At 41.2% G+C, this 21,342-nt stretch overlaps 9 protein-coding genes across 10 annotated transcripts in view; 7 read left to right on the top strand and 2 right to left on the bottom strand.

Moving 5' to 3' along the window:
* Positions 1–21,342, bottom strand: part of LOC6593833 — a 50,270-nt gene that overhangs the window by 13,865 nt on the left and 15,063 nt on the right. For both annotated transcript variants that reach the window (XM_026987985.1, XM_026987986.1), the window contains exon 3: positions 18,073–18,167. The gene's annotated coding sequence lies outside the window, so the exon portion shown is untranslated. The remainder of the gene's footprint in view (positions 1–18,072; positions 18,168–21,342) is intronic.
* LOC6593475 (angiopoietin-related protein 7) lies at positions 152–1,603 on the top strand. Its single transcript, XM_026987334.1, has 3 exons — positions 152–241; positions 308–1,359; positions 1,435–1,603. Exons 1-3 carry the CDS (start codon positions 152–154, stop codon positions 1,601–1,603), a joined length of 1,311 nt encoding a protein of 436 aa, XP_026843135.1.
* Positions 3,593–4,729, top strand: LOC113565414 (BTB/POZ domain-containing protein 9-like). Its single transcript, XM_026987333.1, has one exon. The coding sequence runs from the start codon at positions 3,593–3,595 to the stop codon at positions 4,727–4,729; it is 1,137 nt and encodes a 378-aa protein (XP_026843134.1).
* Positions 9,346–10,189, top strand: LOC6593476. The gene is made up of 2 exons (XM_002018879.2): positions 9,346–9,891; positions 9,948–10,189. Exons 1-2 carry the CDS (start codon positions 9,511–9,513, stop codon positions 10,098–10,100), a joined length of 534 nt encoding a protein of 177 aa, XP_002018915.1. The 5' UTR covers positions 9,346–9,510; the 3' UTR covers positions 10,101–10,189.
* On the top strand, positions 11,341–11,945 carry LOC6593477. Its single transcript, XM_002018880.2, has 2 exons — positions 11,341–11,730; positions 11,789–11,945. Exons 1-2 carry the CDS (start codon positions 11,341–11,343, stop codon positions 11,942–11,944), a joined length of 546 nt encoding a protein of 181 aa, XP_002018916.1. The 3' UTR covers position 11,945.
* Positions 12,427–13,027, top strand: LOC6593478. Its single transcript, XM_002018881.1, has 2 exons — positions 12,427–12,804; positions 12,872–13,027. Exons 1-2 carry the CDS (start codon positions 12,427–12,429, stop codon positions 13,025–13,027), a joined length of 534 nt encoding a protein of 177 aa, XP_002018917.1.
* LOC6593479 lies at positions 14,767–15,367 on the top strand. The gene is made up of 2 exons (XM_002018882.1): positions 14,767–15,150; positions 15,212–15,367. The coding sequence occupies exons 1-2, from the start codon at positions 14,767–14,769 to the stop codon at positions 15,365–15,367; spliced, it is 540 nt and encodes a 179-aa protein (XP_002018918.1).
* LOC6593480 lies at positions 16,240–16,783 on the top strand. Its single transcript, XM_002018883.1, has 2 exons — positions 16,240–16,557; positions 16,619–16,783. Exons 1-2 carry the CDS (start codon positions 16,240–16,242, stop codon positions 16,781–16,783), a joined length of 483 nt encoding a protein of 160 aa, XP_002018919.1.
* Positions 19,133–19,777, bottom strand: LOC6593481. The gene has a single exon (XM_002018884.2). The coding sequence runs from the start codon at positions 19,627–19,629 to the stop codon at positions 19,297–19,299; it is 333 nt and encodes a 110-aa protein (XP_002018920.1). The 5' UTR covers positions 19,630–19,777; the 3' UTR covers positions 19,133–19,296.

The following is a 21,342-nucleotide window of genomic DNA, read 5'->3' as shown; positions in this document are numbered from 1 at the left end:
TTGCTCTAATTGTTATGTCGAAAACAATATGAAACAACGAAAACAATGCAAGCCTGATTTATGACTTGGGATGATAAGAATTGATATATAAGAAGGCTTGAGCCCCTCATCCTGCATTCAGTCTGATTCAAGTCTTTCAACGGGAATAGTCATGCAAATATATTGGATTCTGGTGCTTCTCTTCCTGCAAGTAGAAGCAGACGTGACTCTATCAACGGAAAATAGCTTCGAGAGGAGTGCTGTGAGAACTCAGTGCATTGGGAAATTGCAATTGAATGAACTAATTGGTTGGGTATTCCGTTTCCAGCACTGTGAGGTGACCCGCGATGAGGACGATGAGCGGTGTGGCGCCATTTGCTATCCGGTTGTGAAGCCGCTACTCCGGTACGCGGCCCTATGCCAGGGGAAGGATGCATCGATTAACGACCTCAAGGATGAAATCCGAAAGAAAGATGTTTACATCGCCCAATTGGAAAGCAAGCTTGAGATTGCCAAGTCAATGGAAACTCAGGCAAGTAAACAGATGGAGGATCTCAAGGTGCAACTTAAGGTAAACGAGATGCTGAAACAGATGGAGCATCTTAAACAACAGACGGATGCCAAAATTAAGAGCTCGTATCAACAGCTGAAAGATAAGGAAACTGAATTGCACCTGAAAGCCATCAAAATTTTGAAAATTGAGAAAGATTTTAAAGATCGTGAGGCCGAAATCTTTGACAAGAAAGACCAGATCTCAAAAATGGAAATGCAAACTCAATCTAGAGAGGTCCAAATTCAATCAAAGGATAAATCAATCAGAGAACTGGAGGATCAAGCGAATTCCCTCAAACAAAAGCTGAAAGGCATTTCGGAGGCAAGCAGTTGTCTGCCATTCACAAATTCCACTAAAATCCATACCATAAGTTTGCCCGGAATAGATCCATTCGTTGTGCCCTGCAATTCCAGTGTGTCCGGATCTGGCTGGACGGTCATCCAGAGACGAGTCAACGGCCTTGTAGACTTTAATCGAAACTGGATCGACTACAAACTTGGGTTCGGAGACCTACGGGAAAACTTCTTCTTGGGACTGGAAAAAATCCATCAAATGACCCTGCTCCAGCCTCACGAGCTGTACATCCAACTCCAGCATGTTAATGGAAGCACCAGCTATGCTCGATACGACGATTTTAAAATAGGAAGCGAAGAGGAAGACTACAAACTGAAATCGTTGGGAAAATATTCAGGAACAGCCGGCGATTCACTGAATTATCACCTAAACATGAAGTTTTCCACTTTGGACCGGGATAATGACACTAGTGAGAAAAATAATTGCGCGAAACATCATGAAGGCGGTTGGTGGTTTTCTTATTGCGCACAAAGGTACACATATTCTATGCTGAATTAACGCTACTCATATTACGAATTTTGTATGTTAATTTTTTCTTCTTATTACAGTTTTCTTAATGGAAAATATTATGAAGACGGTAAAAGTGGAACAAGTGGCGATTACGGCATTATTTGGGGTTCTTGGCAGAAATATAACTACGAGATCTCGCTTACTTTTTCTCAAATTATGATAAGGCCAAAAACACTAAAAAATTTATATTTTTTAATGAATAAGTGAACAAAAAAACGGAGTTTCGGATTTCCTTGATTTCAATGCGCAGCCTGTGAAGATCGTCTAGGATTTCTTCAATCCTCGGCCCCATTCGATGCTCAAAGATGATGTCAAAGAAACCCTGATTCCGACGATTGCCGCGTGCACAGATCGCTTCCACTTTCTCTCCGTCCTATTCCGAACTGGACTCTGGAATTGGCACTGAAAGGTGGCTGGTGGTTTCCTGACAGCGGATATACATATTTATATTCTATGGCCTCAATTTTATCTATACCAACCCGCTTGAATTTACTCAAATGATGCTAAAAATCGTATAGAATGTATATTTTTTTATGATATTTTATAAACATTTTGAATGCCAAGTGTTGCTGGAGTTTCTAATAATTTCTAATAATAATGGCCTTAAAAACTCTGTATTTAATTACCGAATCAGAAAATCTACTGCGTTCTGTTGAAATCTTTGATAAAACGAGTTCGGAATTTCCTTTTGGCGTCTGTTGTCTGTGCTCTGTGTGGACCAAAGACAAAGGAATGAAAAAAGGCGAAAACTTTTTAATACGAAATTGATGAAAGCGCTTAAGTAATGTGAAAATTTACAGCTTGGCTGGGCAGCATTGGAAATTCTTAGATGGGGCACTAGCTGTTTCCATTTTCCTTCTTCTCTCTCTCTCTCTATTATACATATATTTCGGGAGTTTTATGTTAATGCTTTATAGCGCTGGCCACGCCTCGCTTCCAGTTAAAGTTCGTTTCGGGGGTACGGCCCCGAACTTTTATGCGTCCGCGTTTGGAAGGAAACCCCACTCTGGGCAGTCTGTGGCGCCGCACCAGCTGCCGCTGCCACTGCCACTGCCGCTGTTGCGAACTGTGCTAACTGTTGGCTGATATCTGTAACTGCGATTTATTAACAGTTAGCTGCCGTAGCTACCACTAGTACGTGTACTACTACCACCACAATAATTGTAGTTCTTCCCTCTTTTGTTGTTGCTACATTTCGCAGCAAGAAGCCGAAAATTTATTGCCTGCAGCCACATGATGAATGATTTTGATAATAATATTTTGTTATTGCTTTTTGCCTTGGGCGGATTTTCTTTGGTGTTATTTCTTTATTTTTTTTTGTGCTGTTGCAGCAACTTTTGACTGCATTTTGTTGCCAAAAATTGAAGTCGCCATGGAGCCATGGAGCTAGGGAAAGACCTTGCCACAAAAAGCTGTGGATGGGAGGTGCCCCCTGCTGTTGCCACTGCTGCCGCTACGTACAACTAAAACATTTGGCCAACTGACGAAAACATAAACCAAAAGTAATAAACTAAAGGTTGTCATAAGAAAACTCAGACGGTGAACGGTCTTAAAGAAAAACTCATTTGTCTTGAAGAAGTTTCTGGGGTTTGGGCCATTTGGCAAGAGTTGGGCCATGTACAGAGTTTCACAGATATCCTCATATTGTAGTTACGAGTTTATGCATGGGTGTGACAGCCAGGTCTACCACTCTCGTGTGTTTCCAGCTCTAATGCTGCGGAAATTCATCTGGCCAGACTGGCCAAAACAGGAACTCGAATGATCTCCTTAACTTTTAAGGGCAGAGTCCCTGAAATAAACGTGCTATTGCAGCCCTGAGGGATGGAGACATACAACTACATTAAATTACAAAAAATAAAAGCAGTCAAAAATATAAAAAAGTTTAATGCAAACAGCAACAATTTTTACGGAATTTATAAACAGCAGCAATTGTTGACAAAATAGTAAGCGATTAAAACAAAATAAATATTTATTAACATGCATGCACATAATATCGCAGTCTATTCAATGCATCGATAAGATCAATCGATATATTTTATCACAGCCAAGTTAACATTGAAAAGAGTGACATTAAATTGTGCTTACAAAAATTAATTTCTGAGGGAAAAAGTAAGTAAGTAACAGAATATACGGAATACGGAAAGATAAATCAATAAAACACACTGTCCAAACACACAGAGAAATCTAGTAACGAATATGAATAGACGCGCACTCTCTTCAGTCCCCTTCGACCGTAACTTGGGCGACATATTGTTGGCTCTTGATTTGAACAGTCTCTTCATGAACGAGCTCTACTCGGACGTAGCGTTTATTGTGGAGGATCAGCGCCTGCCGGCGCACCGCATGATTCTAATATGTCGCAGTCAGTACTTCCGTGAACTGCTCTCCGGTGGCATGTGCGAGTCAGATGATCAGATTTGGCTGGAGGCGCCGCTGGAGGCATTCAAAGTAATCCTGCGCTTCCTTTACACTGGCACTCTGCCACTATCCACACTGGAGGTGGATGAAATCTTCAAAGTGCTCGGTTTGGCCAATATGTATGGCTTGGTGGAAGTCGAGGTGAACATAGACAGTCACCTGCAGAAGAATCTGGCCGTCAGCAACGTCTGCACAATACTGGATACTGCGCGCGTATTCAATCTTGTAGAGCTGGCCACGAAATGCCTAGATTTCATGTGCAAAAAAGGATACTTACTGCTAGAGCACGACTCCTTCCAAACGCTGTCCAAGGAATTGCTGGAGGAAGTCCTGCAACGGGACACTTTCCTTGCCTACGAAGGGAATATCTTTGAAGCGGTGTGCAAATGGAGTCGCCACAATCCTTGCGTGGACATCAAGTCGGTGATCTCGCTCGTACGTCTCCCTCTGATTTCTGTCCGAGACCTGATGCTTGTGGTGCGTCCCTCTGGTATCTTCGACCCGGAGACAATACTCGACGCCATCGAGAAAGCTCTCAGTCCGTTGGATCTGGAATTCCGTACCGGGGTTTGTCCAGGCCTAGACCTGGCCTCAAACGATTGGCAGACTTGTTGCATGGTCAACAATAATGAGACCGTAATCAAGATGCCGTTCTGGTGCATAATCAATAACATTTTAGTCGAAAGTACTCAAAAAAACATCACGCTCAACTGCACCGTGGAGATCTCTTGTGACATGACCAACTGGGATGGCGTCGGAAATATCAAACTTACAGCCTCCGAGCCCCGGCAGGATATCCGTTTCAGGAGCCGGCGTGTGCGTTTCATTCGCATTGTGCATCCAATAAGTGGACGCAAGGACGTCTTAAATGAAGTGGTGCTCAAAGCCATTAAAAACACCAATATTACAATATAACAATATTCCCTAGACGATCGAGCGACTTGGAGACTGTTCGAAGTAGCTAACGGCTTGTTCCTTTTCTTTTCTTTTCTTATTTCTTTGAATGAATTATTTGTATCTTAACTAAATTTAATGGATTAAATTCTTATTGCTACTTATACAGCTTTTTTTACCTAATAGAAGAATTGTGTGAACCATCTTAACAAATAGGAAACAGGACAGTGCCAGGTGTCCATTTCCTAGCGCCTTTGTTGCATTCGCTCGAACCCATGACAACTGTCTGTGGCATGTGTTGTGGATGGCTGCATAGACAAGCCAAATCCTCGTTACCGAACTGTTTATTAGATGGCCCTGTTCAGAGAAAAATAGGTTCTCGGAGGCTACGCGATTCGGGAGGGCCAGGCAAGGATGTGGAGCGGACGCGAACCAAAGACAAAGTTCGGAAGCTCTTCTCAGCAAACCTAATTCGTATGCGCAGCATGGTCAAAAGACTTTTTAATTATTTCAGGCAAATATACATAAATTTACATATTTATTTACATAGAATAGATTCTGCCAGTCAGCTGTTCACTGCACACCAGTGTGACCACACAAGTTGCAGAAAAATGGGAATAAGCTAAATCATTTTCTTCATAGTGCGTCTATTTTAATACCAAAAAAATCAAAAGAAATCATTCTTGGACAATTTCCATAGTAAATTTAGTAGAAAACACTGTTTTGCAATTTGGTGGAAATAGTATTTTAACGCAGCCCTGTTTTACGCGTCAAAGTTTCTCGACAGTCGGAAACCAAACAGCTCCGGTAACTAACTAACTAAAATTGAATTCAAATAAAACTTTAAACGTAAGTTAAACTAAAAAAATATCATTGTGAATGTTGACGAACCTTCAAATATTCTGCAGTTCTACAATCAAGATGATGCGCGATTTGCACCCCGATATGCGTGACATCGAAGCGCTGGCCAAAAAGGAGGTTAAGGGGAATATTTTGTTATTTGCCGTGGCCTGTGCCTTGATACGCTATATTCCAAAACTCATACGCAAGATCTTTTAGAGGGTCATACACTGGAGGGCTCCGCTAAGAGATCCACGTTTAAAATGCACAAAGTGTGGCCCAGGCACTTGCATTTCGATTGTGCGTCATTTAAGCTTCCTCTAACAAATCAGTGTGTGCTGAAAACACCGACTAGGCAGCCATTAAGCCAAACCATTTACCATAAGAAAATCATATACATTTATTTATACAATTTTGAGTGGGAAAATATCCACCGAACAAGCTCCTGACTATGGAGTCGCTCACACCAATTTAAAATGCTTGGAATATCGCAGTTCTGTTTAAAAAATCAATTTTCCCTAAGTTTCACAGTGTGGCTTAGCAGGACAGAGCGAGTTTTCTCTCTACTACTAGTTCTAAGAGAGATTTTCACGCCTTGCAAGGTACCATTTGTGAAGGCCATCTGATATGTAGATCCCCCACAGAAATTATCTCTCAATCAGTCAATAAAATACCTAATATTTAATTGAAAAATATCATAATCTACACAAATATTGAAGTGCCATCAGTCAATATAGGCGACTGAAAAGTAAGTAATTATGAGCTTATGTACTCAGATTTTTGATTTCTCCTATCTATAAAGTTTTTATTACGACAGTATAGTGATTAAGAAAGTCAGAAGTGACGGTAGAAATTAAAGATTGAGTCACGATTGATTCATTTGACGGTATCTTGAAGTTCCAATGACCGAACAAATGGAACAAAAATTGTTGTGAAACATGTGCTAAAAACAACGAAATAAAGTTCTCTGTGACCTTGAAATGGCATTTTGTAAATGACGATTTTCCACAGAAACAATTTGGCAAACTAAGACATTCGTCTGCGGAAAATGAAGTTGAAGTGAAAAACATATACCAGAACCCCCCTGGGGGCTGGGGAAACGGAACTGTGGATAGTAGACAAAAGACGGCATTAATGTCGACACTTTAAGGCTGCCGCTCTGAGCTTCGAGCTTCGAGCGCACATCGTGAAGCGAACGAGTGTGCAATTTTTGACAAATTTATGATGATGGAATTTTAAGTGATTTTTAACGAGTGTTTGCTGACATGAGGGGGCCACTTGAGATCTAGGGGGAGAGGCGCGGTGCAACTTCTGTAATATGCTTAAGAAGCAGCCGAAAATTCGTGGCTTAAACGAAATCACAAATGAAACAAATTAAAGGATTGCAGGAGGAGTCGGTGCCACATCTTCCAATGAGGCTCCAATGGCTCCAAAGTGCCATAAGGCTGTTCAGCTGTTGCCCCTCCAGTGCCTACCAAATGCGGCAGCACCTGTGCACTCGACTGTAAAATTTATTGATTGCACAAAAAATAATAGGCCTTGAGGCTGCGCCCCTATTTATAGATGCGCCCACACACAATTTCCAGATTCCAAAGACCATTGTATACGTGTAGGTTTTATTTTGAGGAGAAGTCAACAAATTGGGGACACAAATAGCAACCAAACTGTTGGATCATTCACTCAGTTTGGATCGGAAACGTACTTGTGGGACAAATACATATATTACAAGTACATATTATATTCGCTGGCAGGACACCGGGATGACCTATTCTTGTGCAGAAAGGCAGCAATTTCCATAAGTATACCTCTGTCCTGACCTGTCGAAACTATTGCAAATGTGCCATATACTGAAATTTCTATAAGTATACCCCCAAGGTATGGAAAATGTTATGGTAGGTCCAGTAATAATTCAGTAGACCCATGGAAACTGCGGCAAGAGGTGCTCCGAGTAGCCCGTACTTGTGAATATTCACACCCAGCAGTTGGTAAAACTATTCGGTGTATGAGAACCACAGAACCACAATTTGCCAGGTCCTCTAAGTGGTGGTCTCTGCCGTCTCCTCGTTACTAGATGGGTGTGGGTGTGGGTGTGGCTGTGGCTGTGGCTGCGGCTGTACTCGTGCGTGTGATTGACATGCATTCTCATTGAATTATTAATTATGTAATGCGAAACCAATCGACTGCAATTTGCATATGAAATGAGCCCTCACACGCTCACAAAAGCCTAATTAGGGCTGCCTGCTCTGCTTTTCTCAATCCGCATGTGGCGGGCGGGGCGGAGGGGGGCGAATGAATGAAAATTGCACAAATTTGCATAACAAATATGGCGATATGTATATTTAAAGTGCAACGCAACAAAAGTTTTCAGTACGATGGTTAACGCGTTAGAAGAACCAACGACTTTGTCATGCAAATGGAAATGTCGGAAAGGCGGTGGACCTACTCGTACGAGTCCTCGGTGGTTTTAATTGCATTCAAACAAATTGGTCACTTAGGGAAATTGCTATTTGAAAATGCGAAAATTAGTTTGTTTTTCACTTTTTCAAAATAATTGCACGTGATGAAAATCCATTCAATCGAATTAATATTTCATCAAGTTGTTGATTCTTGTTGAGGGCTTTCGACTGTTTCCACTGGCGCAAAATACCACCAAGAATTAAAGGCAAAAACAGTTCATCTCTGACTTGTCGGGCTAAAACCCCCACACGTATTCGATTGAGTGCGTTGGTGCCCGGGGAATCCGACAAAAGCCGGCTACAAAACAAATTGTGGCCCCCACGGCACAGCCCCAGTGTGAATCAAAGAGGAGGGGCAGGAAGAAGACAGGCTACAAAAAAAATTGAAACCCTGCAAATGTTTACATAATATGGACCACAGCTCCATCTGCAGACGAGACTCTAGACCCTCCAGATCCCAGATCCCAGACGGTAGACGCTCAACGGTAGGTGTGATGTTTGAACTACACTCGACTGGGCCGTCAGACGGGCTGCTTCTTCACTTTACTGGCTGCTGCGGCTGCTGCGCTTTGCATTTTCTGTTTTACGGCCACTGTTTTTGCCTCAGTGGGCACCAGGCACCAGGCACATCCTCATACTCAGCTCCTACTCATCCTTATCCTTATCCTTATTCACAGCTGCGTTCCCCATCCCCAACCTGGCTGGGAGCAGCACTTGGCAAAGGCAAAGGCAATGGCGATTGCGTTGGCGGTGCACTGGTGTTATTAACATTTCTGTTGACATCCTTTGGGTTGCGTTTTCTGTACTTTAGAAGGGGTATGCCATAAGGTATACTAGACACAATAGTACTCTACATAAGAGTTTTAAAGGTGTTCTCTTTTGAACATCATTTAATCTTTTTACAGTCTTTGAGCTCTATTCATGTATTATACTTTGTATTTTAGTTATTGGTCGAACGAAGCGGGGCACTATCCATCCTCCATATATGATTATAGCTAATGTTATTTTATTCTCTTGTAGTTTCAGAAAACAGGGTACAATCACCGTCAGTACCCTCATTGATATACCATTTCCTTTTGCTTTCTTTTCCCTTTTTACTCGTTTTCATTTCTCTTTTAGGTTTTTCTTTTTTTCTGTACCCTTTTTCATTTGTATGTACTTAGCCGCTTTCTCAACTCTCAATCCTGCCACACGTGAAACATTTTCATTTTACTTTAGTGCATACGAATGTATTTTTTGAAAGCGCCTCAAAGACCCAAAAAAAATTTACAAAAACAAGCTGGCAGAAATTATGAATGTATGTATACGAGTACACGAGTATGAATACGTATTGTTGACATATTGAGAGATTGTGGCAATTTGGACCAGACGACACCATTTAAAAAGCCATTAGGGCCTGCCTCCGCCATCGCAGCGGATAATTGCCGGGCACAATGGAGTCGCACGGTCCCCTCCATTTTAATCGTAGTTCTGTCAGTGCAGCCAGCCAGTTATCAAGTGGAACAGATGGTGCTTCTTCGTCTATATCTACTCGCTGTCGGGGGATATTTCGGCTGCTGCCTTGCCTCCTATGTGCTGCAGGTGGATCTGTTCAGCTTCGCTGTCGATGATCCCGGGATAATCGTCTCTCAAAGTGCCTACGTCGAGCAGGAGCAGAACCGCAGCTATCTATCGGGACACTTGATTTTCAACAAAACAGTAAACGAAATCACGATGCGGTCATCAATGAACATCAGTCGTCCTCGACTGCCGGAGGTGCGGCTCTTCGATGTCAAATTGAATGTCTGTCAAATGATCAGTAATGGGTACAAGAATCGATTTGTCAGAGTATTCTACAACAGTTATGCCTCATTTGTCAATACGAGACCCGCATGTCCCATTAAGGCGGTAAGTTAACCTTCAGGATATGTATTCAAGTTTCTGCATTACGAACTCTTCGACAGAACTTCAACTACACCCTGACCCGCGCCTATTTGAACGAAAAAGTCCTGCCCGAACTCCTACCGCAATGCATCTTCCGCATGCAGCTCGTTTTTCAGCACCAGTCAAAGCCTCTGGCTCACATGCAACTGAATGGACGATTGAGTAGGGCCTGATGTCACTGTATAGAATTATTACCAGTCCTAGCCCCAACAGTTTGCTGGCATGCCTGTTTGCTCATTGCTGTCAACTCAATAAACTGGAAAAAAACCAAGTGAGATGATCGCTTAAATCTCGAGTTTGAAATACTACCAAAGACTACTAACTGAGCTCTACACATATGTACATTGATTATAAGAAGACTTGAGCCTTTCATCAATCTAATAAGTTGGGTAGTCAGTTGCTAGCAGAGGATGCAATTTGTCATCAAGGTACGCACATTGGACTGGGGAGAAGGATGATCTTCTCTGGAGGTGGAGGCGGTGGAGGAGAGTTCCTCTGGGAACTGGGTTGAACTGCCAGATCATTTGCAGGGCCAGGAGACATAGTGGATCCCAGAGGGAAGGCCTCTTGCATTTACTTAAATAATGATAAGGCCATAAATAGACAGACATAGAGCGAGTCTCAACCGACTTTCTGGAGAGATGCAAAATCAATAGCTTTATCGACGGTATCAGGAACTTAGAAACACGCCGCGCAATGCTTTTGATTAAGATATATTGAGAATTATATACATTTTGAATGCAGGTTTTTCTCTAATAGTTTGGTCTTATAAATTAGGCCTTCTTTCCTTATTTATTTTCCGAATCACAAAATGCAATGCGTTCTGTTGAAATCTTTGATAAAACGAATTCGGAATTTCCTTTTGGCGTCTGTTGTCTGTTCTCTGTGTGGACCAAAGACAAAAGAATGAAAAAAGGCGAAAACTTTTTAATACGAAATTGAAAAAAGCGCTTAAGTAATGTGAAAATTTACAGCTTGGCTGGGCAGCATTGGAAATTCTTAGCTGGGGCACTAGCTGTTTCCATTTTCTCTCTATTATACATAAATTTTGGGAGTTTTATAGCTCAGGCCACGCCTCGCTTCCAGATACAGTTCGTTTCGGGGGTACGGCTTGCATTTGGGGAAATCATGGAGAGAACGAGAGTTACCAAGACTGTTAGTTGTGTTTATATTTCCACCGAATGACCTACTTTTGTTTAATTTTATATTTATCTGCCTCCAATATTCTGATACATCTGTCTCAGAACCAACATTGTCCCTATATATCATTCCGCTTGGATAATTCCAATCATCTAATCATTCTATATAAATAACTATCTATCGACTAATAGAATAAATAAATAATTATAAAAATAATACGTTTTTCAGATGACTTTGTTGGCTTTAACGAGCATTACAGCATAAGCGTTAGCCATGAACACTTTGTTTTGGATCATCATCAGCTCATCGGTCATCAGCCTCATGAAGCCAGTCATTTCTGGGGAAATGTCAGTCTACTTTGACGAATTCGTCATAAAGTACTGGATGCCAGATTTGTTTGAAAAGGTCGAGTGCGAGCTGTTCCACATCGACAATCGGAGCTACGTGAACGGTGGGTTTATGCTCAAGCGAAATGTCTCCGAGATAAGTGTACGTACTGCCATGGATTTTTGGAAGCCAAACAATCAGAAAATGAAGATTTACGACGTTCGACTGGATGCATGTCTCCTGCTGCGAACTGCCCACAAGAATCGGCTGTTCAATATTTACGTTAAAAGTTTTAAAAAGCATACGAAAGCCAATCTCATTTGTCCCTTCAAGGCGGTGAGTAAACGTCATTCAAAAGTGCGATTCATATTGGATTAATATTTGTTTATCACAGAACTACAGCTACACGTTTACCAATTGGCAATTGGAGACACAGGATCTACCATCGTTTATTCCTGTTGGTACATTCCGTACGATTACCGAATACTTTACCCAGCAACAATTGGGTGCGCGCATCGTTACGTCCGGGAAATTTACGGCCAAGAACTAGATTCAACATTGGAAATAAATGTATATTTTAATCTAAAAACCATTCATGTTATGCAATCGAAATGTAACCGATTATAAAACGAGAGTATAGAATATATATTTCTTTTATTTCTCTGAGGCATATCACTCGCTCCGCCAGCGACATGTTTACCATTTACTGCTAAGCCACACTGAGAGAGAGAGAGTGAGAGATCTTCTGCAGCGTACATTTTTTAGTAGCTCTCTTTTTAAATAAGCTCTCTGCAAGGGTATACAAATGTATACCTGCCATTTCTTTGATAAATCAATCGAAATTTGGAAGCAGAAAATTGACTAATTATAAAAACATTTATTTGAAAATACTAGTGTATCTAATTGTTGAATCAATTGGACGCTCTTCAGTAGATTATTTCCTAATAACAAACGATCTTGTGGCCCTGCAATTGCAAATCACAGGAGAGAGTTAATGCGGACACAATTAGCATTCTGTTCTTAACATCAGCCATGATCGCTGTGCTTTGGATCTGCTGGTTTCTCATAATAAATGGCGTGAGGACAGAGCCCCGCAACTTTCGTCTAGTTCTCGATGACATCATCGTGTCGGACCGAGATCCGGACTTGATGGAAAAGTTGGAGGTTCAGTTGTCCCAGAGGAATAATCGGAGCTACGTAGATGCCCAAATAATATTCAAACGTAATTTTAAGGATATGTCTGCACGTACCGCTCTGGATTTTTGGAAAAGCAGCAATACAAAAATGAGGCTATACGATGTACGATTGGATGCGTGTCTCTTCCTCGATATGTCCCATAAGAATCGATTGTTTAACATCTTCGCCAAGGCCCTAAGAAAATATTCCAACCTGAGTTGCCCCTTTAAAGCGGTGAGTGGTGTCAGATAACAACATTTTAAACAACTATTTCCATTGTTATTCCAAACACTTTCTGCAGAACTTTACCTACACGTTTAAGCAACTTTATTTCGATGAACAGGAATTACCCTCCTTCATACCGCTGGGCGTCTTTCGGGCCCTGATCGAATACTCAACCAAACAGAAATTGAGTGCGCGTATCAAAATCCGCGGAAAAATTGTACCCAGACTTTGAGTTCCGATGCTGAACGAAAAGTTTCATAATAAATGCCAAATACAATCTGTGGAAAAGGATTTCTTACCTTTAAAATGGATTCAACTATAAAAGTACGCCAGTTTTACCTTGTCTCCACAAATAATGGTTTTCGAGAGCCATCTGCATTAGGTAGAGTCTGATTGAAGGCACACGGGCCTCAACACTTACCTGTAGATACCCCTGTCCTACCCATTTCATCTTTGAATATCGGGCAAACAATTTACGACCCATGTGGGACCAGTGTTTTTACTAAATGGCACAAATGCAAATGTAATTCCCCCAAATATCGAGCCATCCAATCAACTAATTATATAAATATTTAAATGATTTTTTACTCCAATGAGCTCTTTAATCTGTATAATACATCAGTGTTGGATCTGTTGGCAGAATAGAGGAACGAAACTGTGGTTTTGTTTTTGTTGAGATCAGCGTGAAAAACTCGAGTGTCAACTGTCCCAAATGAATAATCGGAGCTTCGTCGACGCTCATTTGTTATTCACGCATAATCTCAAAGAGTGGATTGTACGTCATACTCTACAGCTTTGAAAGCCAAACAAACAGAAAGTCAAGTATCAAGTATAATATACAACTTGAGGCTTGTTTATTCCTGGGAACTGGAGCTGAGATTCGATTGTTTAACATTTACGCAAAAGGTATTAGGAAACACTCCAATCTAGGCTGTCCGATCGAAGCGGTAAGTGCTAAAAAGCTGGAATCTTAGATTTAATTATCACACCATCATCTTCTGCAGAAGTTTACTTCTACGCTGAGCAAAATGTTCTTTGATGAGCTGGAGTTTCCGTCTTTCTTACCGTAAGGCTCATTTCGAGCTATAAACCAATCAAGGAATGAGTGCACTTGTCACGGCACACGAGACGCGACACTAGGATAGATCCAAATTTTGTTTCTTTATGTACCTGTATATTCTGATGATTTATGTTAATTCTGTATTCAATTGAAGAGTAGTATGCCTGAGCTTCATATACATTTTTCTTCCAAATGAAAAATACATTCATACATACACTTAGAGAAAAAAAATAAACATATATTAAAATTAAATATGTATTCAGTTTTTAAATATATAAAATGAAATTAAATAAAATTCTATTTGATTTAATCATAAGTGTATCAAATAGTATTTTTAATACGGAGCCTTTTTCAGCTAAAATATAACAAATTTTAGAATAAAACATAATGTATTCAATTTGTAGGAAATATATTTAACATAAATGGGAAAATATTCAATTGAAATATGAAATATAATTATTTTAAATATTAAATATATTTCTAATCAAATACATATTGTCATATAAATATATTCTCAGGTATGTTTGATATGAACATGTAAATATTGTCCTTTGATGGACAGATTTTAAATTCACAAAATAATATTGAATATTAAAATGTCAGGACTCTTTTCTCTGGGTGTATGACCTCCGCTAGGGGGAGGAGAGCGTGCGAGGCAGGGGAACCAGCCAACCATTTTGTTGACTCTGCAGTCTGCTCTCATTTATAATAATACACAAATGCTTTTTGTAAAAACAAAATAAAATAAATATTCAATTAATATTAAATACATTTTCAGACTTTTTTAATTCATGCATTTATTCAAATGGACGCCAGACGACCATATGAATAATGATCTCATGGGCGCCTGAATTTGCAAATAAATACAGATATATAGCAAGCACCTCACGAGTACATTCCTACCCTTAGCCATGGGCACTGTGTTTTGGATCTGCTGGTTCTTTCTACTCTCCATGTCAAAGGATGTGCGGACAGAGCGTAATTTTCGCTTTGTCCTCGATGAGATCATCGTGTCGTCGTGTGACCCAGACTTTATCGAAACGTTCGAGTTTCAAATCTCCCAGATCAACAATCGGAGCTACGTTGACTCTCAGATGGTGTTGAAGCGTACCGTAGACTCGGTGGGTGCCCATGCCACATTGGATTTTGCGAAGGAGAATAGTAAGAAAATGAGACTATACGATGTTCAAGTGGACGCCTGTCTCTTCCTCGGAGATCGTCACAGAAATCGCTTGTTTAGCATGTACGCAAAGGGTCTCAAAAAGCATTCGAACCTGAGCTGTCCCTTTAAAGCGGTGAGCTGTAGGTGGCTATGTTTTCGATGAAAATAATTGAAGTAATCACATCATCCTGCAGAACTTTAACTATACGATGGACAAAATGTATGTGGATGAAGAGGAATTTCCCACTTTCGTGCCGTTTGGCTCATTCCGATCTGTGGTTGAGTACTTGCACAACGACGGAATCGGTGCGCGTACCGTAACGCGTGGAAGATTTATTCCAAGAACGTAATAGACCGTCGACAAATAAATTCAAAATTGATCAACCGCATGTGTGAGTGTCTACAGATATCTAAATTGCATTCTTTCTTATCGCGCGTCATGCAGGAGTGCTCCTCGGGAGGTGGTCTGAGTTTCTGCCTGGAATCTTTGGCTTTTTTCCGCTTGGTCCACTTGAAAGTCCAGCCACTGCTTAAAAAGTTTCTTCAGGCCGTAAAGTTTTATTACATACTGATTTACACCCCACATAAAAATCTTAGATAACCATCAGTTCTAGCTATCTTTTTTATCGTCCATACAATACCTAATAGGAGTGCAGCAGATGTATGTTTTATCAGCTATGGTCATGATATCATATATTAATTTACCCACAAAATAAAGTACACAGCTCTTATCAGCCTGGGGACACAGGGATTCTTCGTGGATTGCGATACACGGCTTATGGGGGCTTACTCGTAAAAACGAATACAAACGTCGCCATCTGCCATGACAGCAAGCAGTTTTAGTTGTGAATAAGTTCATTCATTCCATTGGAAACCCCATGTAATATGGGCATAAAATAGGTAGAGCAACAAACACTGGATCAACTAATGAAGACAGTAATTAAAATGTATTTTTTTTTTTTAATTTTGGGCGTTTAAAACTAAATCAAAAGTCAATTTGCTATAGAACTTGGAATCACAAAAGGTTGGGCATGAGGTATAATTTTGGGAGAATGTGTATCAGTTCAGTCTAAGGGATCCATTGAAATGAAAGTTGGCTGCCGGCTAAGAGTGATTGCACTGTTTATTTGGACAATCCTGACAGGCAATGTTCGGGCAAAGGTGGATATCAGATACACATCAGGTCTGCAAGTGTTTGAAAATCATTTTCTCGTATCACTAGATGGATGCCTACTTCACCAAGATGGAGTGCGTCAATCACATGCCTGGACTAATGCAAAATGTCAGCTGTCGTTTGGATCGAACATCCCAAATCTCAAGCTCATTCTCCGTAGAATTCACCTTGGCCAACACTCTGAATGGCATCAATGGAACATATATATTCGGCATAAAGCGTGGCTCAACGGTATCCAACTATACTACCTTGGAAATTAATTATTGCGATGCTTTGGAATCAATATATTCGAATTATTTGATGAAAATGATTGCCGATGAGCTACGACGTGCTTCCAATTTCCCCTTTCATTGTCCTTTTAAAAAGGTTTGCCGCTGAATTTCGGACTATCATCAAATATATACCCTTCATGATATTATCGTTCCAGAATACACCATTTTATATCAAGGACTATACAATCGATACAAGGGTGATCCCAAGCTATGTGCCCGAAATCAACTTCGTATCGGACTGCACTCTCAAATTACACAAAAAGAAGGTGTTTCAATTAATTCTACATGGTCGCGTTACTCGTCGAAAATCGGGCCGATGAGTGTAGATCATATAGATCACATATACGATCAATATTGCTGGATTTTCATATAAAATAATTTAAATAAAATAACTAGCATGAACACATAGCAAGAGTGTGTTGGAAGAATATGGAAGACTAGGAGGAAAACCGCCAGCACACTGGCTTTGGTCGTGCGCCAACCCCCGGATCACTCGCTTCACTCGCTCGCGCCGATATGAGTAAGATATCAATATAAAAAGGGGTTCTTTGCGAGAGAGCGAGATTTTGCTCTGTAAGAGCGGGCTCCTCCTAGCGGATTCTACCGGTAGATGTCTTCCCAATTATAGAGTATAAGGCACTCCGTGGATACCTATTGTAAGCGTCACTATTTATGATAATCGGCGCCTGGAACTACGAGTATTATGTGCCATGAAGAGGTGCATAAGGTAACACAAAGTTTCCCACTCATTATGTTTAATATTTTATGATATGATTGATGGTGTTGTACCAGCAAAATTTTCCCCCATTTTTAGCTTACAAAATAAGGAATACACGAGCTCACGAATTACTTTACTTTGAACATTCTGTTGACAACAAACCCCAAAAAATATGAATCCCTTCAGCACGAGCAGGGGCGGGGCTAATGGATGGGTAGAAAGAGGAAAGACTTTATACAAGCTTCAATGTAAATTTTCTTCGTATTTTTTCGCTGGGTTTTTTGTATTTTGCAACGAACAGAACTTGATTACACGTGCGCTAATTTAGTTGCACGCGAAAACATGCGAGTAATCAAAACGGTTGCTGAAGTGCCAGACCGCCAGACCCTCGACTCTACTCGACTCGACTTGACTCGACAGAGCACCCACCGCGGGGCTCCTTAGCCTCTGTCCCTTCCCTTCGCTACCACCATATACCTGTCCCTCCGACCAGGACACATCCTTAACCCGTTGACGTTGGAAATTTGAGTTCATGGCATGTTCATGCATGTTGCCGGTTGTTGGCCCTGGGCGCGTTCGCCGGCGCACACAAATTTAATTTATACACACACACACACATGGAAATATATTTTTTCCATCCTACACACACAGACATACATGCAGAAGCAATATACAATGTGGGGGGGTGGCGCAAAAAAATATGCAATAAATTTTTAATTTAAATCAAGCCATCACGCCGGCTTCTCCGCCCAAAAGCTCCCCCATGCTCGAAAGGAATTTGGAGGTAAGAATACGAGAGCGGTGAGGGCACATGGGCACAGAATGAGGCAGGAACTTATAGGTATTAACATATGAATGCAACTTTTGTATACAATATACTCGTACACATACCTGTCTCTCTCTCTCTCTGTTTGTTGGTTCTGGGAACAGCAGACGAATGCTTTTTGTTGGATGCTCTTTCGGTAATAAGATTGCCAAAGCACCGCCTGAAAAGCAAAAGAAAGGTAATATTAAAAAATGGTTTTTCCTTGTTTTTTATGTATGTAAATTAGAGAGCTTTCACCCTGGACAGGGTGGCTACTCTTTTTGTGTGTTTGAACTACAATCTATGAGATTTTCTTCTCTCAGGCACTGCACACACTTTCATTCATGATGAAATTATACAAGGTGGTCCGCTATCGCTCTCTTTCGGGTCTTATTTTACTCTCAGCAGTACTGAGTGCGCTTTGAGAGAGAGGAACCAAGTTGGCTGTGGTACTGTGCAAAATACGACCCGAAAAGAGAGCTCATTGCGGGTGCGGACCACCTTGTATAATTTCATCAAGCTCTCATTCTTTCCATTGCTCTCCTAGCAAGAAATACCTCCTAATTGCTCTCTCAGTAACAACAACAAAAACATTGAGCTGAGACGATTCTCTGCGTAGTTTCCGTGTTTTTATTTACATAGCCTCCAGCTTTAAAAGTTTCATGGCAACCAATTTTTAGTTTCATAGCTGCCAGCTTTTATTTTCATAGCAAGTGAAGGAGTGTTAGTTCTATGGAAAATATCCATGCCAAAATTACCTTTAGAAGTGTTTTCGACTTACGAAACAGTGGAATTAAAATTTAGAAATAAATAAGAGCTACTCAAGGAGGTCTACAAGCTGAAATTGGTCTCGAGAAAAGAAAATTCATAAGGTTTAATTTGATTGCACTGTGTATTATTTAAACACCTACCAATAGATCTGCTCGTGCGAGATCCTCATTATCCTCATTTAATTATTATCACAGATACGTGCAATTGGGGCTCTATGGAGCGTAGTGTATTTATATTCTTACAAATCGCTATTTAATGCTTTTAATAGATGCAACTTTAGAATAATTACTGATTTATTTTAACTTTAAAGTACTAAAAATACCAAAAGTGTTCGCTATTTACAAGATTTTACACTTAAAAGTAGACATTCAAAGATTCTTGCCAATCCGTTGTATTATTTTTAAGAATTAGATACATTAATATTTCATGGACTTCAAATTTGGATACAGCAACCAATTTTTCAAACATCTATCTCAAACATTAACTACTTTTCAACAGATAATTTCATTGGCTAACAGAAGATGACCCTTCGCATGACCCTACTCGGCGTCCACGTCGACCTTGATGGTTTTGCAGAGGTTGCGCAGCTGCTTGTTCGTCTCCTCCATTTCGGTGCGCAGATTGGCCAGACTGATCTGGATCTTGGCCATGCGCATGTTGCCGGCCTTTAGCTTCACTTCCTGGCTGGCCGTGAAGTCGGTGACTTCTCGCCGTCCCTGCGGCAGACGGCTGCGTGGCTGGCGGCGACTGTTGGTTGGCGTCGCCGGATGGGTGGGGCTTTCCACCAGTCGATTGGCGGCCGCCATTCCATCCTCGACGTTGTCGCGTCCATCACTGGGACTGGGGATCGTATTGGTTTTTGTTTCCGGCATAGTTACGGTTATAGTTGCGGGCGGTAATTGGTATTAAATTAACGTTTCGGAGAATTTTGTTTGCCGAAATAACTCGCTTGTACTGACACTGACAATATACTCGAGCAAATGCTGTGTACTCGAATACTACACTCGAATATGTCTCTGGCACGGTGTCTGAAGCGTATCGAATCGTATCAAAATGTTTGCCTTACTTATGACATAATGAACACCGATTGCTGGGTCGTCTCGCACACAGGATGTGGATGTGTATTCGGTGGGGCAGAGAGGGTGGTGTGGTGTGGTGTGGTGTGGTGTGCTGTGCTGATGCGTTGGGGCATGTGTGCGTTGGAGCATACCGTTGAACTTTAATTACAATTAACCGCAAATGATGTAGCGCTGCTGGTGACGGCGGCGGCTCTGGCTTGCGGTCAGATTCAGGCCAGACGGAAAGTCCAACAAGTCGAAATATGAATGAAACGATACGACTATGATATGCCCTATACACCCAAGGGAATAACGGTATTCTAATAGATCCAGAAAAGTGTTTACTTTTTGTTTGCAAAAGCCTAGAACGAAGAGAACAATCTCCCCACTCTCTTACAGAGTAGCTGAGCAGTCAAGAGTGAGTTTTCATGTCATATCCTCCAGTTTTAAGACAGCTTTTCGTTGGCAGTGCCATATTCTTCATATATAATGCCTCTTGAGTGACTAAAACGCAAACATTCTACTGAAATCCATTTGAAACCATATTCTTAGCACGATTCGATATAGCACTCTTTTTCAATATAAAATCTGTATTATTTCAAAGTATTTATTGGATTATATGTAAATGGATACACTCCACCTGCAAAACGATGCCATTTTGAACATATCCAATGTTAAATAATTTATAATTTCGTGTCCCCCCCAAAAGAATTGATATCAAAAGTCTGTGGCAAGGATTAATTTCTGTTTCATCCTTGCCGTAATGGCACACGAAAAAAAAGGTGGACATAAACCTATTAAAGTATGAGGATCAGACACACACACAAGGACTACGGGGACTACAGGGACCACAAGGACCGCAAGGAACAGGGACTTGAGCGAGCAGGCTCTGGCCACATGGGAGGACATGGCATGCAATGGTCGGGTCGACTCAAATCAACTCGACTCGACTCCTGCTACCCATCTGGTTCCTCTGGAAAGAGGGCGGCCGAGGGGCAGGAGGCACGCAATTAATTAAAAATACATGCAACGTGAACGAGTTTCAGACATCCTGCCACAGCCTGCTGCCCGCAGCCTTCTGCCTTATGCCTCCTGCATGCCCCATGCCCCATGCCTCCTGCAGCGGTATTAATTTGACCGCAAAATAAGCAAAAGTATCCGGTACCCAGGCATGACAGGGGGCCGGCCGTATCGGACAATGTACATTTTGCTCGACCATCGCTAAATGCATTACACTCGAGACCAGAAAATTGGTGTCGCTTTTTCCTCTCGTTTTTTGCCCCTGTTTTCTTTTGCTGTTGCTGTCTTTGTTGCTGTCGTTGTTGTTGTTGTTGCTGCGAGTCTAAGTGGTCAACATGTGCTGGCAGGACTGCTCCTGCTACTGACTTCTGCGTAAACACCATATATGTAGTCGTCGCTAGAAAAACAAATAGAAAACGCAGCCAAAGAATACCGAATGAGAGATGGGAATATTACCTAAATTCAAATACACTGCCAGGATCTATTTTCTTGAAGAAAATTTGCAGA

Source organism: Drosophila persimilis, unplaced genomic scaffold (assembly GCF_003286085.1).
Source record: "Drosophila persimilis strain 14011-0111.01,24,50 unplaced genomic scaffold, DperRS2 tig00000124-arrow-pilon, whole genome shotgun sequence".
Taxonomy (NCBI): Eukaryota; Metazoa; Arthropoda; class Insecta; order Diptera; family Drosophilidae; genus Drosophila; species Drosophila persimilis.
Note: the sequence above shows the minus strand (reverse complement) of the source record. Positions and strands in the feature narration are given on the sequence as shown.

What these genes read in the sequence shown, in the direction of transcription:
- LOC6593475 (XM_026987334.1), top strand. Translation starts at nt 152, where the DNA reads ATGCAAATATATTGGATTCTGGTGCTTCTCTTCCTGCAAGTAGAAGCA. An exon ending in ATAGCTTCGAGAGGAGTGCT is followed by an intron (nt 242 to 307) that starts GTGAGAACTCAG and finishes TTCCGTTTCCAG; the next exon opens with CACTGTGAGGTGACCCGCGA. An exon ending in TTTTCTTATTGCGCACAAAG is followed by an intron (nt 1,360 to 1,434) that starts GTACACATATTC and finishes TTCTTATTACAG; the next exon opens with TTTTCTTAATGGAAAATATT.
- LOC113565414 (XM_026987333.1), top strand. Translation starts at nt 3,593, where the DNA reads ATGAATAGACGCGCACTCTCTTCAGTCCCCTTCGACCGTAACTTGGGC.
- LOC6593476 (XM_002018879.2), top strand. Translation starts at nt 9,511, where the DNA reads ATGGTGCTTCTTCGTCTATATCTACTCGCTGTCGGGGGATATTTCGGC. An exon ending in CCGCATGTCCCATTAAGGCG is followed by an intron (nt 9,892 to 9,947) that starts GTAAGTTAACCT and finishes ACTCTTCGACAG; the next exon opens with AACTTCAACTACACCCTGAC.
- LOC6593477 (XM_002018880.2), top strand. Translation starts at nt 11,341, where the DNA reads ATGAACACTTTGTTTTGGATCATCATCAGCTCATCGGTCATCAGCCTC. An exon ending in TCATTTGTCCCTTCAAGGCG is followed by an intron (nt 11,731 to 11,788) that starts GTGAGTAAACGT and finishes TGTTTATCACAG; the next exon opens with AACTACAGCTACACGTTTAC.
- LOC6593478 (XM_002018881.1), top strand. Translation starts at nt 12,427, where the DNA reads ATGATCGCTGTGCTTTGGATCTGCTGGTTTCTCATAATAAATGGCGTG. An exon ending in TGAGTTGCCCCTTTAAAGCG is followed by an intron (nt 12,805 to 12,871) that starts GTGAGTGGTGTC and finishes CACTTTCTGCAG; the next exon opens with AACTTTACCTACACGTTTAA.
- LOC6593479 (XM_002018882.1), top strand. Translation starts at nt 14,767, where the DNA reads ATGGGCACTGTGTTTTGGATCTGCTGGTTCTTTCTACTCTCCATGTCA. An exon ending in TGAGCTGTCCCTTTAAAGCG is followed by an intron (nt 15,151 to 15,211) that starts GTGAGCTGTAGG and finishes ATCATCCTGCAG; the next exon opens with AACTTTAACTATACGATGGA.
- LOC6593480 (XM_002018883.1), top strand. Translation starts at nt 16,240, where the DNA reads ATGGATGCCTACTTCACCAAGATGGAGTGCGTCAATCACATGCCTGGA. An exon ending in TTCATTGTCCTTTTAAAAAG is followed by an intron (nt 16,558 to 16,618) that starts GTTTGCCGCTGA and finishes TTATCGTTCCAG; the next exon opens with AATACACCATTTTATATCAA.
- LOC6593481 (XM_002018884.2), bottom strand. Translation starts at nt 19,629, where the DNA reads ATGCCGGAAACAAAAACCAATACGATCCCCAGTCCCAGTGATGGACGC.